The sequence below is a fragment of the Phyllobates terribilis genome, unplaced genomic scaffold (assembly GCF_046119375.1).
Source record: "Phyllobates terribilis strain yellow unplaced genomic scaffold, ASM4611937v1 Scaffold_1__5_contigs__length_1240528914, whole genome shotgun sequence".
Classification (NCBI taxonomy): Eukaryota; Metazoa; Chordata; class Amphibia; order Anura; family Dendrobatidae; genus Phyllobates; species Phyllobates terribilis.
Window position 1 is genome coordinate 421915230 of NW_027362761.1, and position 27268 is coordinate 421942497.

The window sequence follows — 27268 nt, forward strand, 5'->3', positions numbered from 1 at the left end:
TGCTCCACACCCTACTTATCCTGGCAAAAAAACAATTACTTAAAGAATTGAAGAACTGAAGAACTAACAGCTCCAGTGAAACATTTTATGGGAATAGAGCAACAAGACTCCCTTAGTAATAAGGAAATGCAGGCTGGCAAATTTCTTCCGAAATGGAAACAGTTTATTGTAAATTACTGCTCATTAAATGAAAAAAAGAAAATGGTGGAACCCGTCACTTCCACAGCGTGGTACATTCTGGAAGACCTTGGGGATAGCCTAGGTCCATTACGCCTGGATTGAGGGGGAGGAGGGGGAGAGAGTGGAATGGAGGGATCATTTGGTGAAGGTCTATAATACTAACATAAGTGGTGTAATCTAACAAGATGGCTTCAATAAATCAGAGTATCAACTGGATTGCATGTTAATTAAACTGATGTAAGTTACATTGTTATTAAGTTCTTATATTATATTGTTTTGCTTTACCAATCTCTTTATACCCTGTCTGCGAACAGGTATCTGATTATGGCTGCGTGCCCATGTAGCGTTTTTCAAGCATTTATGCTGCGGAATTTCCGCAGCGTAAACGCTTGTTAAACACTAGGTAATCCGCACCCCATGGTCCCCAAGGGGATTCCGCAAGTTCAATGCCCACGCTGCGGATTTTTCCTCAGCGTTTATGCTGCGTTCAAAAATCCGCAGTATGTTCATTAATTTTGCGTTTCCGCAAGCGGAATTGCCTTTTGCAATACATTAAAAAACACAAGGCAATTCCGCATGTGGAAATCGCGCGATAAACGCGTGCGGAATTCCGCATGCGTTTTAACTTGCAGAAATGAAGCAGAAATTTTCTGCTTCATTTCTGCATCGTGGGCACATAGCCTATCACCATAATCTGGTATGTTTTGTTTCTCTTTGAAAAAGTTAATAAAAATTATATATTAAAAAAAAATACGCAACGTGCTTGGACATCTTGTGACTAGCTTGTTGTCGCAGTTTGCGATTTTGCAAGACTTCATTTATTTAGCGACCCATAATTGAGTTAGTAACAGTACGGAGCGATACAATACAGTTGTGAATATAGAAACTATACATATATGTGTATGTCCCTAATCACAAGCTTTCTAACATGCAAATTCTCTCTCCGGGAGAAAGAAAGCTGCCTCTCTGTTGTTGGCTGTGGAACGTAGCTACCCCATAAATCTAAGTGGCAGCGTTGCACTACGATTAGCGAACTACACAAGACCAATCTCCTCCAATGCCGACAGGGTAGTAGCCTCTCTATAAAGTAACTAAAGGAGTTTTTACACGAACAGCCAAGGTGGCAGCAATGAGCGCTAGTTGATGACGCAGCGAGTCCATTTTTTATAACATTTACATGTTGCAGTTATCGGGAAAGTTTTGTATGATCGTTTATATAAAATCCTTTTACGTTATTGTCGACAACACATCTTCTGCTTATACAAGTGGATGTGCAGCCAGCAAACAGTAATTTTTATGGACTATGTGATCGAAAACCAAATATTTTTCACTCGTCATTTGATTGCAGACCTGTTCATGTTGAGTAGTGATCGCAAATGAACATTCCTATCAGCATTCATTCAGATGATCACCATTTCATGTAAGAGCACCAGGGCAGGAGATGCTTTGGTGTGGCTCTACAGCCGATGATTGCTTGGTTGGTGGGTTTGTGATACTAAATGTTAGATTGATGAGTAAGGAAAACACTTTCTTGTGATTTCATAAGTGAGGAAAGTGTTAAAACTTTATTCGGGCATTGAAAATCCATTTTTCCACACACACGAAAAATGTGAATATTGAAGTAATTAAAGTTTTGTATGCAGGTTAGGATGGAGCAGCCGTCAAGGAAATCTGCTGATCACAGCGTCCTGTGATTTATTTTTGAATAATGTTTATCAGCCATGTGAATGGTCAAGCTGTTGGCACCGCTGCTTTGAAGCTTAATCCCTTGCAACTTTACTCTCATTTCATTACTTGAGAGCCCAAGTGTCTTGTCCCTTCATTCAGCATATTCTTTGTTCCTGTGGGACAGCGGCTTTGCTAGGGCCATCGCCTCTTTCAGGTTTTCGACACTTTCTAATCTAGTGCTGTGCACCTTGACCAGTGCTACATGTGATCCTCGCCTGATCTCCAATGACAGACCTTGTTATAATGGCTCCTAATTATGAGACTTTTTCTATATATTGCCTCACTGGTTTTGGGAAATAGTAAAGGCCCATTTTGTTTCTAGCAGGGCTGTGGAGTCAGAGTTGGAGTCGGTATAAAATGGACCGACTCCGACTCCTAAAATATATAATAAATTGGGTACAGTAGTTCAATGCAGTTTGTGGGGAATATTTTTTCATAAGAATTTGGGAATGTTATGAAATATCCTATAATTGTCTGTCCTATTCCTGATCTAAGGGTCTAGACTTTTAGCTGAGAAAATGTGTCCTACCGTAAATTTATCACTTAAACATGACCCATGTATGAGGGAGTCTGAATCGTGGAGTCAGTGTCATGGAAATTGAGGAGTCGGGAGTCGAAGGTTTGGCTTAACGACTCCACAGCCCTGGTTTCTAGCAATGCAGATCTGTCCAGGGTTACTTCTAGAAAAGCTAGCGGAAGGGTTAATGAGAAAAAGGGCTTGTTTTACTATGTGGGTGTAGAACACGGGGAATGTGTATATTTTTTTAAACTTTTTTTTTGCCTTTTTCTGTTTACTTACCTTATTTTTCGGACTATAAGACGCACCGGACCATAAGACGCACCTAGGTTTCAGAGGAGGAAAATAAAAAAACAAAAATTTAAGCAAAAACTGTGGTCATGATGCACTTTTAAGGGGGAGGGGGTCTTCTGCTGACACTGGTATAGGGGTAATGTCCCCCAATTCTGACAATATCCCCCATCCTGGTATATATGCCGCCCCCCTTCCTTTTTTATGTGGTCCCCATCCTGGTATGCCCGGCATCCCTCCATCCTGGTATGCATGGCACCCCTCATCCTTATCCTGGTATGCATGGCACCCCTCATACCTATCCTGATATACATGGCTCCCTCATCCTTATCCTGGTATGCATGGCACCCCTTATCCCCATCCTGGTATGCATGGCACCCATTATCCCTGTCCTGGTATGCATGGCACCCCTCATCCCTGTCCTGGTATGCATGGCACCCCTAATCCCTATCCTGGTATGCATGGCACCCCTCATCCCTGTCCTGGTATGCATGGCACCCCTAATCCCTGTCCTGGTATGCATGGCACCCCTCATCTCTGTCCTGGTATGCATGGCACCCCTCATCCCTGTCCTGGTATGCATCGATGCATCGCACCCCTCATCTCTGTCCTGGTATGCTTGGCACCCCTCATCCCTGTCCTGGTATGCTTGGCACTCCTCATCCCTGTCCTGGTATGCTTGGCACTCCTCATCCCTGTCCTGGTATGCATGGCACCCCTAATCCCTATCCTGGTATGCATGGCACCCCTCATCCCTGTCCTTGTATGCAGGCACCCCTCATCCCTGTCCTTGTATGCATGGCACCCCTCATCCCTGTCCTGATATGCATGGCACCCCTAATCCCTGTCCTGGTATGCATGGCACCCCTAATCGCTGTCCTAGTATGCATGGTCCCCCTAATCCCCATCAGGCTGCACATTAAAAAAAATAAACACTCCTACTCGCCTCTCTTCTCTCGTCCAGCGCTGCATCCTGTCTGCCTGCACTGATCTCTCCATGTGAGCCACGCATGATGTCACTGCCATGCGCGGCTCACAAGGACAGATCAGCTGCCGGAAGTCACTGCTCCCCACGCCGTGTCTGTGTGCGCGGGGAGCAGTGACTTCACTCTCCTTCATAGCCGGCACACAGCGGAGCCGCGCTGCGGCTGTTGCTGCTGCCGGCTATCTCCTGTGCCCGCTCATTAAAGGGCATGAATATTCACCCTCTCCCCACGCCCATGGCTGCTGCCTCCTGTGCCCCGCTCCTCCACCGATACCGCTCCCCTCACACCCCATATAAATATACACACCCCCCCCCCCAACATTTGGACTATAAGACGCACCCCCCATTTTCCTCCAAAATTTTGGAGGAAAAAAGTGCGTCTTATGGTCCGAAAAATACGGTATATTTTTGACTGTTCACACATGGGGAATGTACACACACACGCACACACACGTATGTGTATACACACTCACACTTCATACTTTCTATCCGGAAATTCACATGGTCTCATCTACCTGTTGCGATATTTTGACATCTGGTGCAGATTTTAACCTTTTCAATGCATCCCAACTAAATTTGCATGTAAATATATAGAAGTATAGTAGTACTTTTGATCCAGGGTTCTTGTACTGATCGCCTTTCTCGGAGTCAAGAAGGAATTTTTCCCCGTGATGCAAATTGGCTGAATGTAGCCTGGGGTTTTTGCATTCTTCTGGATCAACAGATTTAGTTACAGGGATTTTTTTCTTTAGCTAATCTGTGCTGTATTGTAATATACAACACTCCTTTACATTTTGCTTTTTGTTTCTACCTTTCCTTCCTTCTTAATTTCACTTTATTCTCTGCACCCAGTTTGTGTACACCTTTTATTTTCACATAGATAGATAGAAGATGGATAGAGAGATAGTTAGATAATGGATAAATCGATATAGGCTGAGTTCACACGATGCGTATTTCATGCGTTTCCGCTGAAATACGCATTTCATGCGTTTAACGCTGCGGTCAAAAATCCGCATCATGTCAATTAATTTTGCGGAAACGCGGCGATTTCGCCGCCATTGACTTGCATTAGAACGCGCCAATTCCGCAAGACAGCATTTGTACTTGCGTTATTGGCGCGTTCTAATATGCGGATGGTACCCGGGTGTGGAGGAGAGGAGAGTCTCATCCACACCCAGGTACCATTAAAAAAGCTGTAAAAAAAGAATAAAATAAAAAATAAATGTATTCTTACCTTCTGTCGGCCCGCGCAGCGCTCCCGCTTGGTTCCCGGCACTTGCAGTGAGTTGTAGGACCTGCGGTGACGTCAGAGTCATGTGACGGGTCACGTGACGCTGACGTCGGCAGGTCTTTCAATTCAAAGTTGCCGGCAGCCGGGAACTTTGTAAAGCAGGACAGCGCGGGCCATCGGAGGTAAGTATATACACTCTCTCGGGTCACACTATATAAATCCATGCTGTTTGCATGGATTTATATAGTGTGACCTAGTTGTCAAGCACTTTCCAGGTGATGCTAAAATCGCCTGGAAAGCGCTTGTCAATCTGCATGCGGAAACGCATGTCAATCTGCATGTGGATCCGCATGTATTCTGCAGGAAAAACGCATGCACAATCTGCATGCGTTTTTTCTGCCAGGGAGATGCAGAAATGATGCAGAAATTTTCTGCTTCATTTCTGCATCGTGTGCACATACCCATATAGATAGGTAGATACATGTTCGATAGATGGATAGTTACGTAGACAGATAAATGTGGGATATACAGTGCATTGTGAAAGTATTTGGCCCCCTTGAACTTTTCTACCTTTTTCCACATTTCTGTCTTCAGATATAAAGATATAAAATTCAAATTTTTTGGGGAAGAATCAACAAGTGGAACGAAATTTATTGGATATATTAAACTTTTTTAACAAAATAAAAACTGAAAAGTGGGGCGTGCAACATTATTCGGCCCCTTTACTTTCAGTGCAGCAAACTCACTCCCGAAGTTCAGTGAGGATCTCTGAATGATCCAATGTTGTCCTAAATGACTGGTAATGATAAATAGAATCCCCCTGTGTGTAATCAAGTCTCCGTATAAATGCACCTGCTCTGTGATGGTCTCAGGGTTCTGTTTCAAGAGCATCATGAAGACCAAGGAACACACCAGGCAGGTCCGAGATACTGTTGTGGCGAAGTTTAAAGCCAGATTTGGATACAAAAAGATTTCCCAAGTTTTAAACATCTCAAGGTGCACTGTGCAAGCGATCATATTGAAATGGAAGGAGTATCCGACCACTGCAAATCTACCGAGACCCGGCCATCCCTCTAAACTTTCATCTCGAACAAGGAGAAGACTGATCAGAGATGCAGCCAAAAGGCCCACGATCACTCTGGATGAACTGCAGAGATCTACAGCTGAGGTGGGAGAGTCTGTCCATAGGACAACAATCAGTTATACACTGCACAAATCTGGCCTTTATGGAAGAGTGGCAAGAAGAAAGCCATTTCTCAAAGATATCCATAAAAAGTCTCGTTTGAAGTTTGCCACAAGCCACCTGGGAGACACCAAACATGTGGAAAAAGGTGCTCTTGTCAGATGAAACCAAAATGGAACTTATTGGCCACAATGCAAAACGATATGTTTGGCATAAAAGCAACACAGCTCATCACCCTCAAAACACCATCCCCACTGTCAATCGTGGTGGCAGGATCATGTTGTGGGCCTGCTTTTCTTCTGCAGGGACATGGAAGATGGTTAAGATTGATGGGAAGATGGACAGAGCCAAATACAGGACCATTCTGGAAGAAAACCTGAAAAAGACCTGAGACTGGGACGGAGATTTATCTGCTAACAAGACAATGATCCCAAACATAAAGCAAAATCTACAATGGAATGGTTGAAAAATAAACGTATCCAGGTGTTAGAATGGCCAAGTCAAAGTCCAGACCTGAATCCAATCGAGAATCTGTGGAAAGAGCTGAAAACTGCTGTTCACAAACGCACTCCATCCAACTTCAATGAGCTCAAGCTGTTTTGCAAGGAATAATGGGCAAGAATTTCAGCCTCTTGATGTGCAAAACTGATCCAGACATACCCCAAGCGACTTGCAGCTGTATTAGTAGCAAGAGGTGGCGCTACAAAGTATTAACTCAAGGGGGCAGAATAATACTGCACGCCCCACTTTTCAGTTTTTAATTTGTTAAAAAAGTTTAAAATATCCAATAAAATTTGTGTCCCACTTGTTGATTCTTCCCCAAAAAATTAGAATTTTATATCTTTATGTTTGAAGCCAGAAATATGGCAAAAGGTAGAAAAGTTCAAGGGGGCCAAATACTTTCACAATGCACTGTATATGGCATAGATAAATAACTATATAGATAATGTATTGATGGATGTGAGATAGATATGGGATAGGTAGATAGATTGACAAATATGCGATAGATAATAGATAAATAGGAGATAGATAATAGATATGTAGATAATACAGATAAATAGATGATATGGGATAGATATATAGATGATGACTAAAAAAAGAGACAAACGCAGCACCAGCAAAGCAGGGTGCCAAGCCCCCAAGGCACATAACAGTTCTTCAATGTAGTCCAAAAATAATGGAGGCCGCAAACCATATGTAGATGAAAAAATAAGTGCTATTTAATAACCCATGTGGTGACGTTTCGATTCAATAGTGTGAATCTTCAAGCTTATTTTTCCATCTACATATGGTGTGCTGCCTCCATTATTTTTGGACTATATAGATAATAGATATATGGTAAATATATATATAATATGTATATATATATAATATGTATATATGTGTGTGTATATACACCGCGTGCAGAATTATTAGGCAAATGAGTATTTTGATCACATGATACTTTTTATACATGTTGTCCTACTCCAAGCTGCATAGGCTTGAGAGCCAACTACCAATTAAGTAAATCTGGTGATGTGCATCTCTGTAATGAGGAGGGGTGTTGACTAATGACATCAACACCCTATATACGGTGTGCTTAATTATTAGGCAACTTCCTTTCCTTTGGCAAAATGGGTCAGAAGAGAGATTTGACGGGCTCTGAAAAGTCCAAAATTGTGAGATGTCTTGCAGAGGGATGCCGCAGTCTTGAAATTTCCAAACTTTTGAAGCGTGATCACCGAACAATCAAGCGTTTCATGGCAAATAGCCAACAGGGTCACAAGAAGCATGTTGGCCAAAAAAGGCGTAAACTAAATGCCCATGAATTGAGAAAAATCAAGCGTGAAGCTGCCAAGATGCCATTCGCCACCAGTTTTGCCATATTTCAGAGCTGCAACGTTACTGGAGTATCAAAAAGCACAAGGTGTGCGATACTCAGGGACACGGCCAAGGTAAGGAAGGCTGAAAAGCAACCACCTTTCAACAAGAAACATAAGATAGAACGTCAAGAATGGGTCAAGAAATATCTTAAGACTGATTTTTCAAAGGTTTTATGGACTGATGAAATGAGAGTGACTCTTGATGGGCCAGATGGATGGACCAGAGGCTGGATCAGTAAAGGGCAGAGAGCTCCACTCCGACGCCAGCAAGGTGGAGGTGGGGTAGTGGTATGGGCTGGTATCATCAAAGATGAACTTGTGGGACCTTTTCGGGTTGAGGGTGGAGTGAAGCTCAACTCCCAGTCCTACTGCCAGTTTCTGGAAGACAACTTCTTCAAGCAGTGGTACAGGAAGAAGTTGGTATCGTTCAAGAAAAACATGATTTTCATGCAGGACAATGCTCCATCACATGCATCCAACTACTCCACAGCGTGGCTGGCCAGTAAAGGTCTAAAAGAAGAAAAAATAATGACATGGCCCCCTTGTTCACTTGATCTGAACCCCATAGAGTACCTGTGGTCCATCATAAAATGTGAGATCTACAGGGAGGGAAAACAGTACACCTCTCGGAACAGTGTCTGGGAGGCTGTGGTGGCTGCTACACGCAATGTTGATCGAAAACCGATCAAGCAACTGACAGAATCTATGGATGGAAGGCTGTTGAGTGTCATCATAAACAAAGGTGGCTATATTGATCACTAATTTTTTTGGTTTTTGTTTTTGCATGTCAAATGTTTATTTCTAAATTTTGTGCACTGATATTGGTTTACCTGGTGAAAATAATCAAGTGCGATGGGATTATATTTGGTTTTTATTAAGTTGCCTAATAATTCTGCACAGTAATAGTTACATGCACAAACAGATATCCTCCTAAGGTAGCCTAATCTAAAAAAAAAAACACTCCAACTTCCAAAAATATTAAGCTTCTATATTTGAGTCTTTTCGGTTGATTGAGAACATAGTTGTTGATCAATAATAAAAATAATCCTCTAAAATACAACTTGCCTAATAATTCTGCACACAGTGTATATATCAATCATATACCTATTATCTATCTATATGTACGGTACATATATCTCTGTGTGTATGTGTGTGTGTGTGTATATATATATATATATAGTACAGACCAAAAGTTTGGACACACCTTCTCATTTAAAGATTTTTTTGTATTTTCATGACTATGAAAATTGTACATTCACACTAAAGGCATCAAAACTATGAATTAACACATGTGGAATTATATACTTAACAAAAAAGTGTGAAACAAATGAAAATATGTCTTATATTCTGTGTTCTTCAAAGTAGCCACCTTTTGCTTTGATGACGGCTCATCTGCCGCTCGGAGGCCTCCACAGTCACCAGACCTGAACCCAATCAAGATGGTTTGGGGTGAGCTGGACCGCAGAGTGAAGGCAAAAGGGCCAACAAGTGCTAAGCATCTCTGGGAACTCCTTCAAGATTGTTGGAAGACGATTTCCGGTGACTACCTCTTGAAGCTCATCAAGAGAATGCCAAGAGTGTGCAAAGCAGTCATCAAAGCAGAAGGTGGCTACTTTGAAGAACCTAGAATATAAGACATATTTTCAGTTGTTTCACACTTTTTTGTTAAGTATATAATTCCACATGTGTTAATTCATAGTTTTGATGCCTTCAGTGTGAATGTACAATTTTCATAGTCATGAAAATACTGAAAAATCTTTAAATGAGGTGTGTCCAAAATTTTGGTCTGTACTGTGTGTGTGTATGTATATATATGTGTATGTGTGTGTATATATATATATATATATATATATATATATATATATATATATATATATATATATATATATATGTACCGTACATATAGGTAGATAATAGGTATATGATCGATAAATAAATAGAAGATAGATAATAGATGGACATGAATAGATGTATAGATGATAGATAGATATGGGATAGAAAGATACACATATATATATATAATAGACAGAAACACGCAGCACATTATACTCACCTATGTAGAAGCTTTTTCCTTCTTGTGGTTCTGTAGCAGATTATTTCTTTCTTACAGTCAAATGAGGCCGTCATGTGATCCTTAGGTCCTTGTAGGATCTCCAGTCTTTTCTGAGATTGAACGGTGGAGGAAGGAGCTTTCAGCTCCTTGGTCCACCTGCAGTTTCTTTTCCTCTCCCTGCTAACAGCTGGTGGCACAGGTTAGTCCAACCAGCTGAGTCCTGCCACTGCTGGATTACACTGTAATAGCCCAGGAGGCTTGAAGCTGGAGGCAGGGGAGGGGAATGGCAGAGACGGGGGGGCGGTGTCTGTAGTGATGTTACGTCCAGTCTCTGTCGGACGGGAAGGCTACGTAACCATGATCAGGAAAAGCAGCCATTTGTACATCGGGACCGAACGCCCCGCTGGTCAGGGCTGAGAAGTACGCCTGCGCAGGAGTGCAATGCTGGGCAACACTGTGTGGTTGACGTAGCACATGTCATCCACACGAAGCACAGAAGGGAGGCACTGGACTAGGACCAGCGACACCCATTGGACCCGAATGCCCCGCAGGTGAGTATAATAAATGGTGTTTTTCTTTTATTGCAAAAGGGGGGCATATATACACAGCATACTAATATTCTGTATGAGGACTGAAACGTGGTAGCTGTCAGGGATTCTGTACACGCATGATCCCGATTACTCACTACGTAGCTATTGGCAAGGAAGCAGTGAGCTTATGGCATACACGCCTTCTAATTCCAGCGCATGGAATATGTGTTTATGCTCCTATACGGTCACTGCCAGCTTCATGATAACCCAATAAGATTATTCGCTGCCACCACCAATCAGTTTGAAATATTCAATACAGTCCTGATTGGACGCCTGCTTTCTGGTAGAGTATATGGCTTCGGGGGAGGAATGATTACAGAGCAATAGAAGCAGGACTATTAAATTTTATATTTAATCCAAAAGGAAGGCAGTGTTTATGAGAAAATATACAAAAGGTTTTACAAAGGGGGACAATACAGAATATACAGTTACACTAAATAAAAAGGTATTAACAGAAGAAACTTACTAGACAGATCGCAGAGACGATTCAGTTTAGCTGGAGGGGAAGCGCTCCAATGGACTGTTATGGAACAGGTACCGTGCTTACAAAATATGTATCTCCCGGCATGAGTATAGATCAATATTCGGCTTGATCTTTTATGCCGAAGGGGGACCCTGCACACACACTCCCCTGTGATGACCTCACGTGGGTTGATCTCCGCCCTTCATGGTTTTATTAAATCTCTAACTTCTGCGATAACTTCTCGCTGGTTGATCGCAGAAGTTAGCAAGTGACGCCATATTTTTTATTGCGAATTTACCTTTCTTTAGAGACCAGACGTGACCTGGCTGCTGTCCATCATTTTTGTACTTTTGCGTTATAGCTCACCGGCAGGGCTTACAGATACGTAAAAATATGCGGATTGTTCCTTAGCTGACCCTGCGGCTAAAAATATGTTTCCCATTGCGATTGGAATTCTAGAGTTTCTGATATTCCATATTTCATGTCGGTGCCTGCGAGACTGCAGATTCCACATGTGCAAATGGAAACGTCCTGGCTATTGTGCGGGGTGAGGTAGATTTCCTTTGAGGCTTAATGAGCGGTTTCTACTTTCTTTCAATCTCTGGCCCATATGTTGAAGTGTCTATTTATCACAGGTCTCTGCTACTAAGAGCAGCATTCTTATGGTAATTAGCCTGGATAATTGAGTTTGCCACCTCTTGTGTGTACAGCTATTTGGATAGAGCCAGCTGGCTAGATTGCGAGCTCTTGCTCCTTTGACAAATAGTAGAGGGGAGGGTTTTGGAGGGAGAGCTTTTTTAATATTTTCTATGACATCTCCTCCTTTTTGAGGTAGCTTAGGGGCTGATTTACATATCGCCCCTTAAGTCTTCCCTTCCTGCCTGGAGTCCAGCACCTGGGTTTGGCGGGAGAGAGAGATTTTTTAATATTTTCTGTGACAGTGGCCGTATCTCATATGGGGCAAACCTCAAACCTGGTGGCAGGTCCCCTTTAATAGCATATATTCTATCTTTACATCTTCCAATTCTCTGGTTAGATCACAAGTGTCAGTCAGGGGATTAGTTCTTGGCCTGATTTTAATATTGAGGCTGTATGTGTCATTTGTTGTTCCCACCCAGCAGGGCGTTATTCCCCTTGTAGTGCCAGCAGTTTCCATCGAAAGTAAAGAATCTCTGCTCCGACTAGGAAGCATATTTCGCTTTCACAAATTGCTGTCAGCAATTCAGAGAAACCCTCCATTGAATGTGACAGACGTATCTGTCTGCATTATTCTTGGGATTTGTTTTGCTGTGTACTGAAGATGTGGTTATTGTTGATCACTGCTTCTCTTCACATGTGCCCAGTAAATGATGTGTTCCCCAGTGTCCTTGGCGCCACCTAGAATTGATTAATTGATTTGTTATAAAGCATACAGAAGAAGGAACCGAAAACCTCAATATTGCTGTCAGAGTGTCTGCAAGCATAGTTAATTCCCACAAGATTAATGGTACCAAGCAGCGCTCCTTCCACCAGCAATCTGTAGGATTCAGCCATCGCCGAATTGATGCTCTGCAGATGAATTTTCCTGTCTTGTGTCTGACCCGGCTTTAGTCTTGTCAGCGCTTACACACAAGTTCTCGGGTTGTTGGGCTGTCCCAGCTTGTGTTGAGTATGTATATACCGAGCATTTCCAGCTAATAAACGTTTTGATCTGTTCAATTTGATAAATCGTATAATGCGGCACACAAGCGGCTGCAGGCAGTCTGAAGGAAGGGAACTACATTAATATACTATGGTGATGGTTAACTTTTAATACCTTTGCTTGTCAGAAATATAAAGTTTTTTTTACAGTTTGTAAAATGTTATTTATACCCACCAGTCATCGATAAAGGTTGCATAAAATATCAGATAGAGAACAAAGTAAGCGTTAATGCCCACTCTAGGAGGAGCGGCAGGAGAAAGCCTCTTAATGCAAATGTTCGTGTGTCAGAAACTTTGCAAAGACAGTTAAAGAATTTTCATCTTTTTGTAAAAAATAATGCGATCTGTGATAAAAATGCCAAAATCAGCCAGTACTCTCCTTACTCGAGTCTAGCGATGTGTCTCCACAGCTACTCTGGTGATTGTGTATTGGCTGCAGTGGTGACTTTGTCTACACCGCTGAAGCCCATCACTGAGCTCAGCGGCTCATGCCGTCTACATCAGTTTTCTTGTTCTTCAATTGACAACTGATGTCAAATTTGTGTCAATTGTCATCTGTTTTTCAGCAGTTTCTACTGCAAAAATTGCGAGTCAAAGTGAAAAATGCAAGGATTCATTGACTGATCCGTCTTATTGAAGGTCCCTGCGCAAAAGCTGATGTACCAGGTGACTGTGTGTGATCCCATAGCAAACTATGGGCTACGTTCTCACATCAGCTTCCCTCTGCTGTGGTGGTGGAAATGTGTCCTAAAGTGGTGTCAAGTATAAAAATCCTGTACATGTAGCAGGACTCAGCTCACCATAAGGAGGGGAGACATTTTTAATTAACATTGAATTTCGAAGCTCTTATTCTTCAAGAAGTTTTTATGAATAAGTAAATCATCCCAGACATCCCCTATAAAAAGTTAAAATAACCTTTTGTTGTATATTACAAGACCCGTTTATGCCATAACCCATTGTTCCAAAATTTTGGAGGTTCCTCTCAACACATTCATTTATTATTTCATGGGGAGAAAATCAATAAATATTGCTACCAATTGAACAATGAATGGATATTTGAGTCTCACAATTAAGAAATGAGCATTTGTTCAGCGGCCCCACAGAGCTGTTGGCTTTCAGCCGTATTAGGAATTGATTGTAAATTGCTTATTGTTAATGGCCTAATTCCCCAACACGCTCACATTTCGTGCGCTTCCAAGGACCCATTCCCACATCAGGTCATGTTCGGCGGTGACACCGAGGAGTGGTAGGAAGCGCATGGGTGAAGTATCTGAATCTGTGGTGTGAGATCTAAAAAGGGGATGTGTGAGTTGTGTGAGTTTGCATATGGGATCTGGAAATGGACGCTTACTGTCTGTATTTATTGGGGTTTTATTTGGGATATCTGCCCTGGGATCTGTATTTATTAAGCTAATTTAATGTCTATTTATTTTACAAACTTGAATTTAATATTGAAGGTATTTTGCATATATTCATGCATATATATTTGTTTATGGGGTCTGTATTTATTTTGGGGTGTACTAATAGAGGTTATATTTATATACAAATGTCCTAGCTTAGGAGCATGGGTAAGGCAGATGAAAAACTGTGGCGCAGTGATTTATTTTTAATACTCACTTATGAAAAGAAATATTTGTTGAGGTAATGTAGAAGTCAGGGAATTCCTATATGTAATGTTATCTGGCATATTTACTGAAAGCGATACAGTAGACAGTTACACGAGTGGTTAACTTCTCCCAGTTCCCGTAATAAGCTGCTGGTGTGATCATGAACATGAAACCAGGCCCCATCCAGAATACCGCCATGCTAATGGGTGATTTCAGGAATTACTGGTGTCAGCAAAAGCCACTTACACTATAATGTATTATGCCGGCATACCGTGCTTGTAGTGCAGGCGGGACACTCACAATGCTGCAAGTGCTCTAATATGTAGGACGCCCTGTACACATCACATACTGTGCATACTGCGTACTACAGCTCCTAACATCCTGAGAGCTTTTACAATCCATAATAGGTGCTGATACTTTTATTGGGGGCGTCTGCTTTTATCTTCTATGCCCCTGATTTTGTACAGATGCCTAGCTCTGGGGGATAATGCTCCTTTGCAAAAGTACACAAATTGGCTCTTTCACAGAAAAAAAACTGCCTCTTTCGTGCCACCTATTCCTTCTGGGAGAGAACTAATTTGTATACAGAGGTTTTTTTTTTCTGACGAATTCTTTATGTATCCGACAAAACATGACCTCATAGAGAGTCCTTTTCGTGTATGGAGGTATTGATAGCCTCAATCCCCTGATGATGCCAGTTGTCTGGTGAAACATGTTGGGGAGGCTTAGGATTGCGTTTTGGTTGCATCAGTCTGGAATGTGCATACGGAATGAAAATAGTAGCATAGGTTAGTGTAGGTCCGCGGCCACACTGAGCTACATCTGTAGTATAAAGACTGGTATAAAATTGGAGGATATCTCATAGAGTGGTGAATACAAATAAAATGGAGGTTAATGTCATCCCCTATACCACATACAGACTGTGTGGATTTTAAAATTTATATTCCTCTTAAATAGTGTAAATAAAAGTTACATTTTAATAGTCTTTACTTAGGGATTATGTGCCTTTTGGCAGTTTGTGAATGTGTATTTACCCTACGCTGACTCTTTGAACAGTATAGTTTGTCCTGAATGGAGATGCTTCTGACTTCATAGAACCGATCCACAGGATCTCCATACGTCTTCATACAGACTGTGCATGTACTCTGTCTTACTTCTATATACTCGAATATGAAAATGCTATAATGGCCGTACACCTGGGGGCAAAGTATGATGGCTGGATGGTTGCTCTCTTGTAGTGCTGAGCTCCTGCACTGCCATATGACCCAGGGTGTCATTTGCAGATGCTTTGTATGTTCTCTTTGCATAGAATTTTCAGCATTAATAATGGAGTATATTATATATAAGATGCAGTGTGTGTTACAAATGCTGCAGATACCGGCACTAGCTTTGCCCTATTTTGAGAGACGTGCCCCACTTTGTCCTGTGCCTCCAGGTGTGGCGTGTAACATTGACGCTATATAGGTACAGGAGTGAGAAGAGTGGAATAGCGCTGTCACATGCTGCTGCATTGCTGAAAGCTCTTTATGGCCGTGGATAATGGACTGAGCGATAAATCTGGGGCATTTCTGCTTGATGAGAACTACTTGAGTGTGGTCACTTTGTCTTCCAGATTAATCTGTTACTAAAACGCTTTTTCCACCACATGACATTCTTCTTTAGAGCTGAGGAAGAGGGAAGTAAACGGGGAAATGCCAGGCATACTGCTTTGTCCGGAGTTCCTATTGTGAAGGCTTTTTATTTTTTTCAGTTTTCCTCTGTGTAGTTGACGTTTGGCCAGGTTTTTCAGTCCTGTAATATAAGTAGTGAAGAAGAGGAGTTCAGCTCTACGATAGTCGACACTAAACTGAATGTGTAACTGTGGATCTCACACTCATCATACTTATAAAATGGACATAAACCCTTGTGGTTATTTAAAGCTGGTTGAATGCCCATTTCCACCTGTGAAATAAACAATGTGATTAAAATGAGTTAAATACAACTAACCCTTTTAATACTTGTAACTTCTGGTAGAGGGTGCGTGTGCATTGGGAGAGCTTTACCTGAACTGTGTATAAGAAAAGTAGAGCGTTAGCTAATATAAAGGGGGTTTTGCATCTTCTTTCTTCAGGAGCGCACTGCTCCCCTGCTTTCCTGCTTGCCAGGGATTGCAGTGCGCTCTTAATAACTGGCTTTTCAGGATGTCAAGAAGGCTGAGCTGCTATCCCAAACTCTGCGCTCTCCCAGCTTTGCCTCTGCAGCATTGAAGGGGTTAAGGGCACTGAAGCTGGCCAGATCCAGTGAGCTTGTCCTCTTCACAGCAGTGCTTGCAAATTGTAAAACAAAGAGCTTGCAAGCGCATGCTCCTTGTCTGGAAATCCGACCAACTCTGAAGTGACTGGAGAGGTGGCTGGTTACCCAGACAATTGGCAACTCACAATCGAATTAAAAATCCCTCTCTTCTTGTGAATGGAGAGGACTTTAATAAGACGTAAACTGCCAAGTTGTTTGTTCTTACTATTGTAAGTTTTACCCATTTCAGATGAGACAACCCCCTGAAACCAGTCAGGGGTCTTGGAGAATGTACTCTATGATAGGAGTGGATACTTTACATAATGCTTCCACCTTTCCCTTGCACTAGTCTTAATAAACCTCTCATAATGTATACAGAATCTCCCCCTGGAGCCTTATAGACCATGAAGAAGATAATGTAAAAAAAAAAAAAGGATGACTGTTTTATTTTAATTTGTTGAGAGTATTTATGTTATGCTGTTAGGTTTGGTAGTAATTGGTTTTCCCTTTAGTTTACATTTCTTGCTGGTAATAATGTGCACAGTGTGCCTCCATTCCCTGGAGCAGCTGTCACCTTTTCTTACCAGGATAGAGACAAGCCTGTGACTGAGGCTCATGTCCCAGGGCAGATCCCCATTGTGTGTGCTATGCCCCAATGCCTGGTTGTTCTTCATTTGGATAGGTTGTGATTACGAAGATTCAGGGTGGGACGTCTCAGATTTCCTTTTAGGAAGTTGGCTGTAGGGTGTCGGAGACTGATTGCTTCACACAAACTAAAGTGTACAGTGGAGGGAGGCGACTGAGAAAGTTCTTTCTTCTCACCCCTACTAAAGCGTTACCGTGTCGGGGTGATTCACGTTACTGTATGGACTTAGGAAAGCTTTTCCTCATTTAAGGACGTATTCAGACCTACATGAAGCCCAAGGTAAGTGTAGACTAATAAGTAGAAGTGTGAAATCTCATATCCGGGTCTGCAGATTGTAAGGGAGACCACCACTAGTCATCCATGGCATATTCACAGCCATGGGACGTTGCCATGATGAGCCCCCTGTAGAGCAGAGCCCATGCCATGAGCATTGTGGTCTTTAACTCTTTATTATGCTTCAGGTCGATAAAATGCTGCAGAAAATTCCAAAGTTGGCAAGATACCTAGTTTATGAAGTATCGTATGCATTATTAATAAGATATAGTCATATTACAGTAACACGTAGTGAGTGATTTATAGACTTGTGTGACTAGTGATCCCACTTATTAATCTGCCGAAAATGAATCTGTAATATACTGCTAATAGTATAATGCTACATAGCGAAAATCCAGTGATATTGTTATTATCTGATTTTCTTTGAGGGATAGTAAATTCTAAGGTTAAATATCCATGGGCTCAACGTTACCAGGTATCCAACTGCCCTGTGTGAATGGGGGTTTGTGGCCCCTCTCCAATAGTTATTCCTTCTACAAAGTGGTATTTATTTTGCTATATTCCTGAAGTTTAGAACGGTTTTGTTCTCCTGCACTATATACTTGATAAAATTACATGTGTTGTGTCGTAACAGTGATTTATAGTCTGCCTGGGAAATCCAGTAGTAGGAAGAAGGGTCCTGCAGGTCAGTGCATCACAAATGGCCCCTGTGTCCTCTGCTGCCAACAAACCATTTTGACCTGAGGGCACAGTGGTTACTAGATCAGCAAGAAATAGGAGTCGGCACCTGTGACTTTTTACAACCATGCTCCCTTGTCTTTGGCTTCAGAGTATTCTTGATGAGGTGCAGACATCTTTTTATTGCATTTCTATCCTTCAGTTTGTATTAAAAACAAATGTTGACCTTCTCCAATGGGGGGCGCTCTTGGGCGGATTCACATAGTGGAGTTTACTTCACTATGGCTCCCTCCTACGCTGACTGTATGTTGGGCTCATATTCATCCATCATGTAACTGTTTAGGCTGCATTCACACTCAGCGGTCAAGTTGTGGCTGAAGTCCGCAGCTGCCCTGTGCCGCTGATGTATTTTACCGTTTCCCTGCACAAGTACTTAATCTTTCGGGGAAACTGCAGTTTCATCTGCAAAACTACAGGGGCCATTAGGATTGGTCACGTGGTCTTGCGATTAGGAGAATTCACAGCGAAACGCTGAAAAGACTGAAGCGGCACTGGGCTATTGTGGTCTTGTGCCGCAGTACGACTGCTGTGTGTGAATGTGGGCTAATAGAACAGCATATAGTATCGGTCAGTACTTTACTTGATCCACTTATTCATTGAATGATCTATGGAAATGCTGTTACGCAATGGCTCATTACCATGTCTGGTGAAGTGATCGTACATTAGTGTCATTTTGCCATACATTTTGGGGGTAATTATCAGACACATCGTACACTTTTTTTCTTCATTTTTTATAAACTTGGGCAATGACTGTTTCTAAGTTTTGATATACAGTGCAGACCAAAAGTTTGGACACACCTTCTCATTTAAAGATTTTTCTGTATTTTCATGACTATGAAAATTGTACATTCACACTGAAGGCATCAAAACTATGAATTAACACATGTGGAATTATATACTTAACAAAAAAGTGTGAAACAACTGAAAATATGTCTTATATTCTAGGTTCTTCAAAGTAGCCACCTTTTGCTTTGATGACTGCTTTGCACACTCTTGGCATTCTCTTGATGAGCCTCAAGAGGTAGTCACTGGAAATGGTCTTCCAACAATCTTGAAGGAGTTCCCAGAGATGCTTAGCACTTGTTGGCCCTTTAGCCTTCACTCTGCGGTCCAGCTCACCCCAAACTATCGCAATTGGGTTCAGGTCTGGTGACTGTGGAGGCCAGGTCATCTGGAGTAGCACCCCATCACTCTCCTTCTTGGTCAAATAACCCTTACACAGCCTGGAGGTGTGTTTGAGGTCATTGTCCTGTTGACAAATAAATGATGGTCCAAATAAACACAAACCGGATGGAATAGCATGCCGCTGCAAGATGCTGTGGTAGCCATGCTGGTTCAGTATGCCTTCAATTTTGAATAAATCCCCAACAGTGTCACCAGCAAAGCACCCCCACACCATCACACCTCCTCCTCCATGCTTCACGGTGGGAACCAGGCATGTAGAGTCCATCCATTCACCTTTTCTGCGTCAAACAAAGACACGGTGGTTGGAACCAAAGATCTCAAATTTGGACTCATCAGACCAAAGCACAGATTTCCACTGGGTCTAATGTCAATTCCTTGTGTTCTTTAGCCCAAACAAGTCTCTTCTGCTTGTTGTCTGTCCTTAGCAGTGGTTTCCTAGCAGCTATTTTACCATGAAGGCCTGCTGCACAAAGTCTTCTCTTAACAGTTGTTGTAGAGATGTGTCTGCTGCTAGAACTCTGTGTGGCATTGACCTGGTCTTTAATCTGAGCTGCTGTTAATTTGCGATTTCTGAGGCTGGTGACTCGGATAAACTTATCCTCAGAAGCAGAGGTGACTCTTGGTCTTCCTTTCCTGGGGCGGTCCTCATGTGAGCCAGTTTCTTTGTAGAGCTTGATGGTTTTTGCAACTGCACTTGGGGACACTTTCAAAGTTTTCCCAATTTTTCGCACTGACTGACCTTCATTTCTTAACCCCTTAAGCCCCGCGGGTGGTTTGCACGTTAATGACCGGGCCAATTTTTACAATTCTGACCACTGTCACTTTATGAGGTAATTACTCTGGAACGCTTCAACGGATCCCCCTGATTCTGAGATTGTTTTTTCGTGACATATTGTACTTCATGATTGTGGAAAAATTTCTTCGATATCACTTGCGTTTATTTGTGAAAAAAAACGGAAATTTGGCGAAAATTTTGAAAATTTTGCAATTTTCAAAATTTGAATTTTTAAGCCCTGAAATCAGAGCGATATGTCACACAAAAGAGTTAATAAATAACATTTCCCACATGTCTACTTTACATCAGCACAATTTTGGAACCAAAATTTTTTTTTGTTAGGGAGCTATAAGGGTTAAAAGTTGACCAGCGATTTCTCATTTTTCCAACAAATTTACAAAACCATTTTTTTAGGGACCACATCACATTTGAAGTCACTTTGAGAGGTCTTTATGACAGAAAATACCCAAAAGTGACACCATTCTAAAAACTGCACCCCTCAAGGTGCTCAAAACCACATTCAAGAACTTTATTAACCCTTCAGGTGCTTCATAGGAATTTTTTGAATGTGGAAGAAAAAAATGAACATTTAACTTTTTTCACAAAAATGTTACTTTAGACCCAATTTTTTTTATTTTCACAGGGGTAACAAGAAAAAATGGACCGCAAAATTTGTTGTGCAATTTCCCCTGGGCACGCAGATACCCAATATTTGGGGAAAAAACACTGTTTGGGCGCACTGTAGGGCTCGGAAGGGAAGGAGCGCCATTTGACTTTTTGATTGTAAAATTTGCTTGAATAATTAGCGGACACCATGTTGCGTTTAGAGAGCCCCTGTGTGCCCAAACATTGGAGCTCCCCCACAAGTGACCCCATTTTGGAAACTAGACCCCCCAAGGCACCTATCTAGATGCATAGTGAGCAGTTACAACCCCCAGGTGCTTCACAAATTGATTCGTAAAAATGAAAAAGTGAAAAAAAAAAACACTTTTTCATTGTTACGAATCAATTTGTGAAGCACCTGGGGGTTCCAACTGCTCACTATGCATCTAGATAGCTGCCTTGGGGGGTCTAGTTTCCAAAATGGGGTCACTTGTTGGGGAGCTCCAATGTTTGGGCACAAAGGGGCTCTCTAAATGCAACATGGTGTCCGCTAACAATTTGAGCCGATTTTCCATTCAATTTGTTAGCAGACACCATGTTGCATTTGGAGTGTCCCTGTGTGCCCAAACATTGGAGCTCCCCCACAGGTTTCCCCATTTTGGAAACTAGACCCCCCAAGGCACCTATCTAGATGCATAGTGAGCAGTTGGAACCCCCAGGTGCTTCACAAATTGATTCGTAACAATGAAAAAGTGTTTTTTTTTCACTTTTTCATTTTTACGAACCAATTTGTGAAGCACCTGGGGGTTGCAACTGCTCACTATGCATCTAGACAGGTGCCTTGGGGGGTCTAGTTTCCAAAATGGGGTCACTTGTGGGGGAGCTCCAATGTTTGGGCACACAGGGACACTCCAAATGCAACATGGTGTCTGCTAACAAATTGAATGGAAAATCGGCTCAAATTGTTAGCGGACACCATGTTGCATTTAGAGAGCCCCTTTGTGCCCAAACATTGGAGCTCCCCCACAAGTGACCCCATTTTGGAAACTAGACCCCCCAAGGCACCTATCTAGATGCATAGTGAGCAGTTGGAACCCCCAGGTGCTTCACAAATTGATTCGTAACAATGAAAAAGTGTTTTTTTTTTCACTTTTTCATTTTTACGAATCAATTTGTGAAGCACCTGGGGGTTGCAACTGCTCACTATGCATCTAGATAGGTGCCTTGGGGGGTCTAGTTTCCAAAATGGGGTCACTTGTGGGGGAGCTCCAATGTTTGGGCACACAGGGACACTCCAAATGCAACATGGTGTCTGCTAACAAATTGTCGGCTCAAATTGTTAGCGGACACCATGTTGGGTTTAGAGAGCCCCTGTGTGCCCAAACATTGGAGCTCCCCCACAAGTGACCCCATTTTGGAAACTAGATCCCCCAGGGAACTTATATAGATGTGTGGTGAGCCCATTGAACCCCCAGGTGCCTCATAGAAAATCATAATGTTGACTTGTGAAAATAAAAAAAAAACATTTTTTCCACAAAAATGCAAAAAAAATATTTTCACAAGGGTACCAGGAGAAATTGCACCCCATAAGTTGTTGTGCAATTTCTCCTGAGTACTCATATACCCCATGTGTTGGAAAAAACTACTGTTTGGGCGCATGTAAGGGCTCGGAAGGGAAGGAGTGACACTTTTGAATGCAGACTTTATGGAATGGTCTGCTGGCGTCATGTCATGTTCTCAGAGCCCTTGATGTACCTAAACAGTGAAATGCCTAACAAGTGCCCCCTTTTTGGTAGTGTTAGTTGATTTTTGAATTTTGTAATGTAGTGTTATACATCAGTTGTGTAGGACAATCTGACGAACACTACACAACTGACGTATGACAACCTGACGAACACTACGTCAGCTGTGCAGTGTTCGTCAGGTTGTCATACGTCAGAAATTAATTCAATAGTCCATCGAAGTATGGTACCTTTTGAAGCAGTGTTTCATACACAGGCCAGGTTTGTCGGGGCAGGTGTCACATTGGTAAATGGTGTCCTTGCGTATTCCCCTTCGGTAACACACTCGGCACCTCTTTTGCGACTTTCCTTTTTTTCCGCTGTGAGGGATCTGCCCTGGGAAATGCTGGCCTGGTACAATTCTTGGTCCTTCAATTCCAGAAGTACTTGGGCCCGCTCTGTCACCGCTGCCAAATATCAGGGCCTTGATAACTGTTTCCTGAAACTGAAGATGCGACGCAGAAGTCTGGCCAGCACATCGTGACAGAAGGAAAGCGTTGTGCATTGCCATCTGTACAATGTGCACGGCCAGCTTCTTGTACCACACTCTGGCCTTTCTCAAAGCACTGTATGGCTGGAGGACTTGATCAGAGAGATCAACTCCCCCCATGTACTTGTTGTACCCCACTACACAGTCTGGTTTGACGACCTGTGTAGTGGAACCTCGTACAGTGCTGAGTGTGCTGCCATCACCATGTATGGTGGTCAAGAAAAGGACATCCCTTTTGTCCTTGTACTTGACCATCAACAGGTGGTCGCTACATTGGGCTCTGCTCTCACCCCTTTTGAGCAGCTGCCCAATTAGCGTCTTTGGGAGGCCTTTCTGAATTTTGCGGACAGTACCGCAGGCTGCGGTACGTCGCGCAGAGAGGGACTGGAAGAGCGGGATACTTGTATAAAAGTTATCCACGTAGAGGTGATAACCTTTATCAAGCAGTGGGTGCACCAAGTCCCACACAATTTTCCCACTCACTCCCAGAACAGGGGGGCATTCAGGGGGTTCAATCCGGGAGTCCTTCCCTTCATAAACTCTAAACTTGTGAGTGTATCCTGAGGTACTCTCACAAAGTTTATACAGCTTGATCCCATACCTTGCCCTCTTACTGGGCAGGTACTGCCGGACTCCAAGCCGCCCCTTAAAAGAAATTAAGGACTCATCCACACAGATGTCCCTTTGGGGCACGTACACTTCACCAAACTTGTTGTTGAAGTGTTCGATGACCGGCCGAACTTTGAAAAGACGATCAAAGTTCGGGTCATCGCGTGCAGGACACCTTGCATTATCTTGGTAATGCAAGAACTTGTAGATGGCCTGAAAACGTGTCCGGGGCATGACCATTCGGAACACTGGAGTGTTATACAAAACGTCAACACTCCAGTATTGCCGAAGCTCGGGCTTCTTCAAGATCCCCATAAGAAGGACCAGGCCCCAAAACTTCATCATTTCTACTGCGTCTACAGGAGACCAGTTAGAAAATGATGAAGAGGGGTTTTGTTCTAAAAATTGATGAGCGTATAAATTAGTTTGGCCCACCATGAGGTTTATAAAATCCTCAGAGAAAAAGACTTTGAAAAAGTCTATTTCTGTGAGGCCGGTGGTGTCAAACTTGATTCCTGATTCCGCTACGAAATCAGGAATCAGCGGCTCATAATTTTCGGGGGGCGAAGTCCATATAGGCTCAGTAGTGGGGGGCGCTGGAACATCTCTCCTGCGACGACGGCGGGGCGGGCCAGCAGAACCTGAGGAAGAGGAGGAAGAAGAGAAGGAGGAAGAAGAGAAGGAGGAAGACGACGAGGAGTCGGAAAAATAAAGAAATGTGGGATCCTCACCCTCACTGTCAGTGTCGGAGGCAAGAATAGCGTATGCCTCCTCCGCTGAATACTGAGTTTGGGATGAGCCGGACATTGTTTGTTATGTATGTGGTGCGTGTGTGTCAATACTTTGAGAGTGTGTGTGTCAGTACTTTATTTAGAGTGTGTGGAAAAAGGAAATACTGTATGTGGTGCAAACAGCGAGCACGAGTGTGGATTGGTGAACTATGCCACCGATCAATACTCGGCGGCTGCTGGATGTGCGCACAAATGTGTGGGGAGTGGGAAGAGGGGAATTGGGTTGGATGAGGGGAGATCAGATTACTTACCAAAGTCCCCTCTGTTCTTCTTTCAGGACCGGGAGCCCGGCGCTGGTGACCGGGAGCCCGGCGCTGGTGACCGGGAGCCCGGCGCTGGTGACCGGGAGCCCGGAGCAGGAAGACGGGAGCCCGGAGCAGGAGACTGGCGCTGGTGACCGGGAGCCCGGCACTGGTGACCGGGAGCCCGGCGCTGGAAGACGGGAGCCCGGAGCAGGGAGACCGGGAACCCGGTGCAGGAGACCGGGAACCCGGAGCAGGAGACCGGTACTGGAGCTGGAGATCAGAAGCAAAAGAATTAACAGGGACACTGGGGTGAGGCGGATTGGGGTGGGAAGGGGGGTAAAAAGACAGGGGAGTGGGAAGAGGGGGATTGGGGTGGATGAGGAGAGATCAGAGATGGACTTACCAAAGGGTCAGCAGGACTGGAGCAGAAGACCCAGAGCAGGAGACCGGGAGCCCGGTGTAGGAGACCGGGAGCCCGGCGCTGGTGACCAGGAGCCCGAAGCTGGTGACCGGGAGCCCGGCGCAGGAGCCCGGAGCAGGAGACCGGTACTGGAGCTGGAGATCAGAAGCAAAAGAATTAACAGGGACACTGGGGTGAGGCGGATTGGGGTGGGAAGGGGGGTAAAAAGACAGGGGAGTGGGAAGAGGGGTAAAAAGACAGGGGAGTGGGAAGAGGGGGATTGGGGTGGATGAGGGGAGATCAGAGATAGACTTACCAAAGGGTCAGCAGGACTGGAATAGAAGACCCAGAGCAGGAGCCCGGTGCAGGAGACCAGGAGCCCGGCGCAGGAGACCAGGAGCCCGGAGCAGGAGACCGGTACTGGAGCTGGAGATCAGAAGCAAAAGAATTAACAGGGACACTGGGGTGAGGCAGATTGGGGTGGGAACGGGGGTAAAAAGACAGGGGAGTGGGAAGAGGGGTAAAAAGACAGGGAAGTGGGAAGAGGGGGATTGGGGTGGATGAGGGGAGATCAGAGATGGACTTACCAAAGGGTCAGCAGGACTGGAACAGAAGACCCAGAGCAGGAGACCGGGAGCCCGGCGCTGGTGACCGGGAGCCCGGCGCTGGTGACCGGGAGTGGAGCTGGAGACTCGGACCAGAGCTGGAGACCGCTGCAGGATGCAGAAAAAAAGGTTACGGGGGTAAAAAGAGGGGGGAGGGGGGATTGGGGTGGATGAGGGGAGAACAGACTTACCAAAGTCTTCTCTGCAGGATCAGCAGCAGGCTCTGGAGCAGGAACCACAGCAGGTCAGGAGCAGAAGATCCAGGAGCTGGAGCACAAGATCCAGGACGCTGGAACAGAAGATCCAGGAGCAGCAGCAGCAGCAGCGACTGGAACAGTGAGAAGATGGTCTTGTGGTGTCACAGAATATTCTGTGGCACTACAAGGCCCAGCACAGACACATCAGATGTGATCGCTCTGTAGAAATCCTCACCAAATGTGAGGGTCTGCAGGGCGGTCACAGGGTGATGATGGGGTGGTGACAGGTGGAGGTAATCTGATTGGAGCAATCATTGATGACATTGATCGCTCCAATCAGAGTACCTGAATACAGGTGACCAGGCGGTCACAGGGTGGTGTCACCCCTCTGTGACCCCCTGTGGTGCATGTTGTGCCCCAGCCATCTGATTGGTGACACTGATTGCACCAATCAGATATGGCTGGAGCAGAGCACGCACCACAGGGGGTTACAGAGAGGTGACATTTCCTTGTGACCGCCGGTCACCTGTATTCAGGTACTCTGATTGGAGCGATCAATGTCATCATCGATCGCTCCAATCAGAGCAGTCTGGGGGCTTGAATCACATTACAGGGGGTCATGGGGCGGTGACAGGCAGGTCACAAGCCGGTCACCACCCCATGACCGCCCTGTCACCGCGCGGTCGCGCTACGATCGGTGCGATCGATGTGATCGGCGATCGCACCGATCATAGCAGTCCGGGGCCAGGGCTGGGGTGTCCTATCAACATCCTAGGATCGGTGCTCATAGGAGCACCGATCCTAGGCTGCAGATCACTGTTTCCGGCAATCACATTGCCGGAAACAATGAGAAATGCTGTGATTGGCTGTTCAGATTTGAACAGCCAATCACAGCGATCGCTGGTGCGGGGGGGCGGCGACAGCCCCCGGGATGATGACGCCATCTAACAGGAGGTAGGATGGCACCGTAACTTTAATGCTGTCACCGGGTGCCGCATTAAAGATATGACGTACTAATACGGGTCTGGCTCTTAAGTCCCAGGGCACAGACGCGTATTAGTACGGCAAATGTTGTTAAGGGGTTAAAGTAATGATGGCTACTCGTTTTTCTTTACTTAGCTGCTTTTTTCTTGCCATAATACAAATTCTAACAGTCTATTCAGTAGGACTATCAGCTGTGTATCCACCTGACTTCTGCACAACACAACTGATGGTCCCAACCCCATTTATAAGGCAAGAAATCCCACTTATTAAACCTGACAGGGCACACCTGTGAAGTGAAAACCATT

The 27268-nt window shown here is 44.0% G+C and overlaps 1 protein-coding gene across 3 annotated transcripts in view; it reads left to right on the top strand.

The window, feature by feature from the left end:
• Positions 1-27268, top strand: part of MCC (MCC regulator of WNT signaling pathway) — a 367192-nt gene that overhangs the window by 142484 nt on the left and 197440 nt on the right. The window contains exon 1 of one of the 3 annotated variants that reach the window (XM_073677262.1): positions 17348-17566. The exons of the other annotated variants lie outside the window; for them this stretch is intronic. Coding sequence (XP_073533363.1) covers positions 17555-17566 — 12 coding nt within the window. The 5' untranslated portion in view covers positions 17348-17554. Of the gene's footprint in view, positions 1-17347; positions 17567-27268 lie in introns of those variants that run through there. 3 annotated transcript variants of the gene reach the window in all.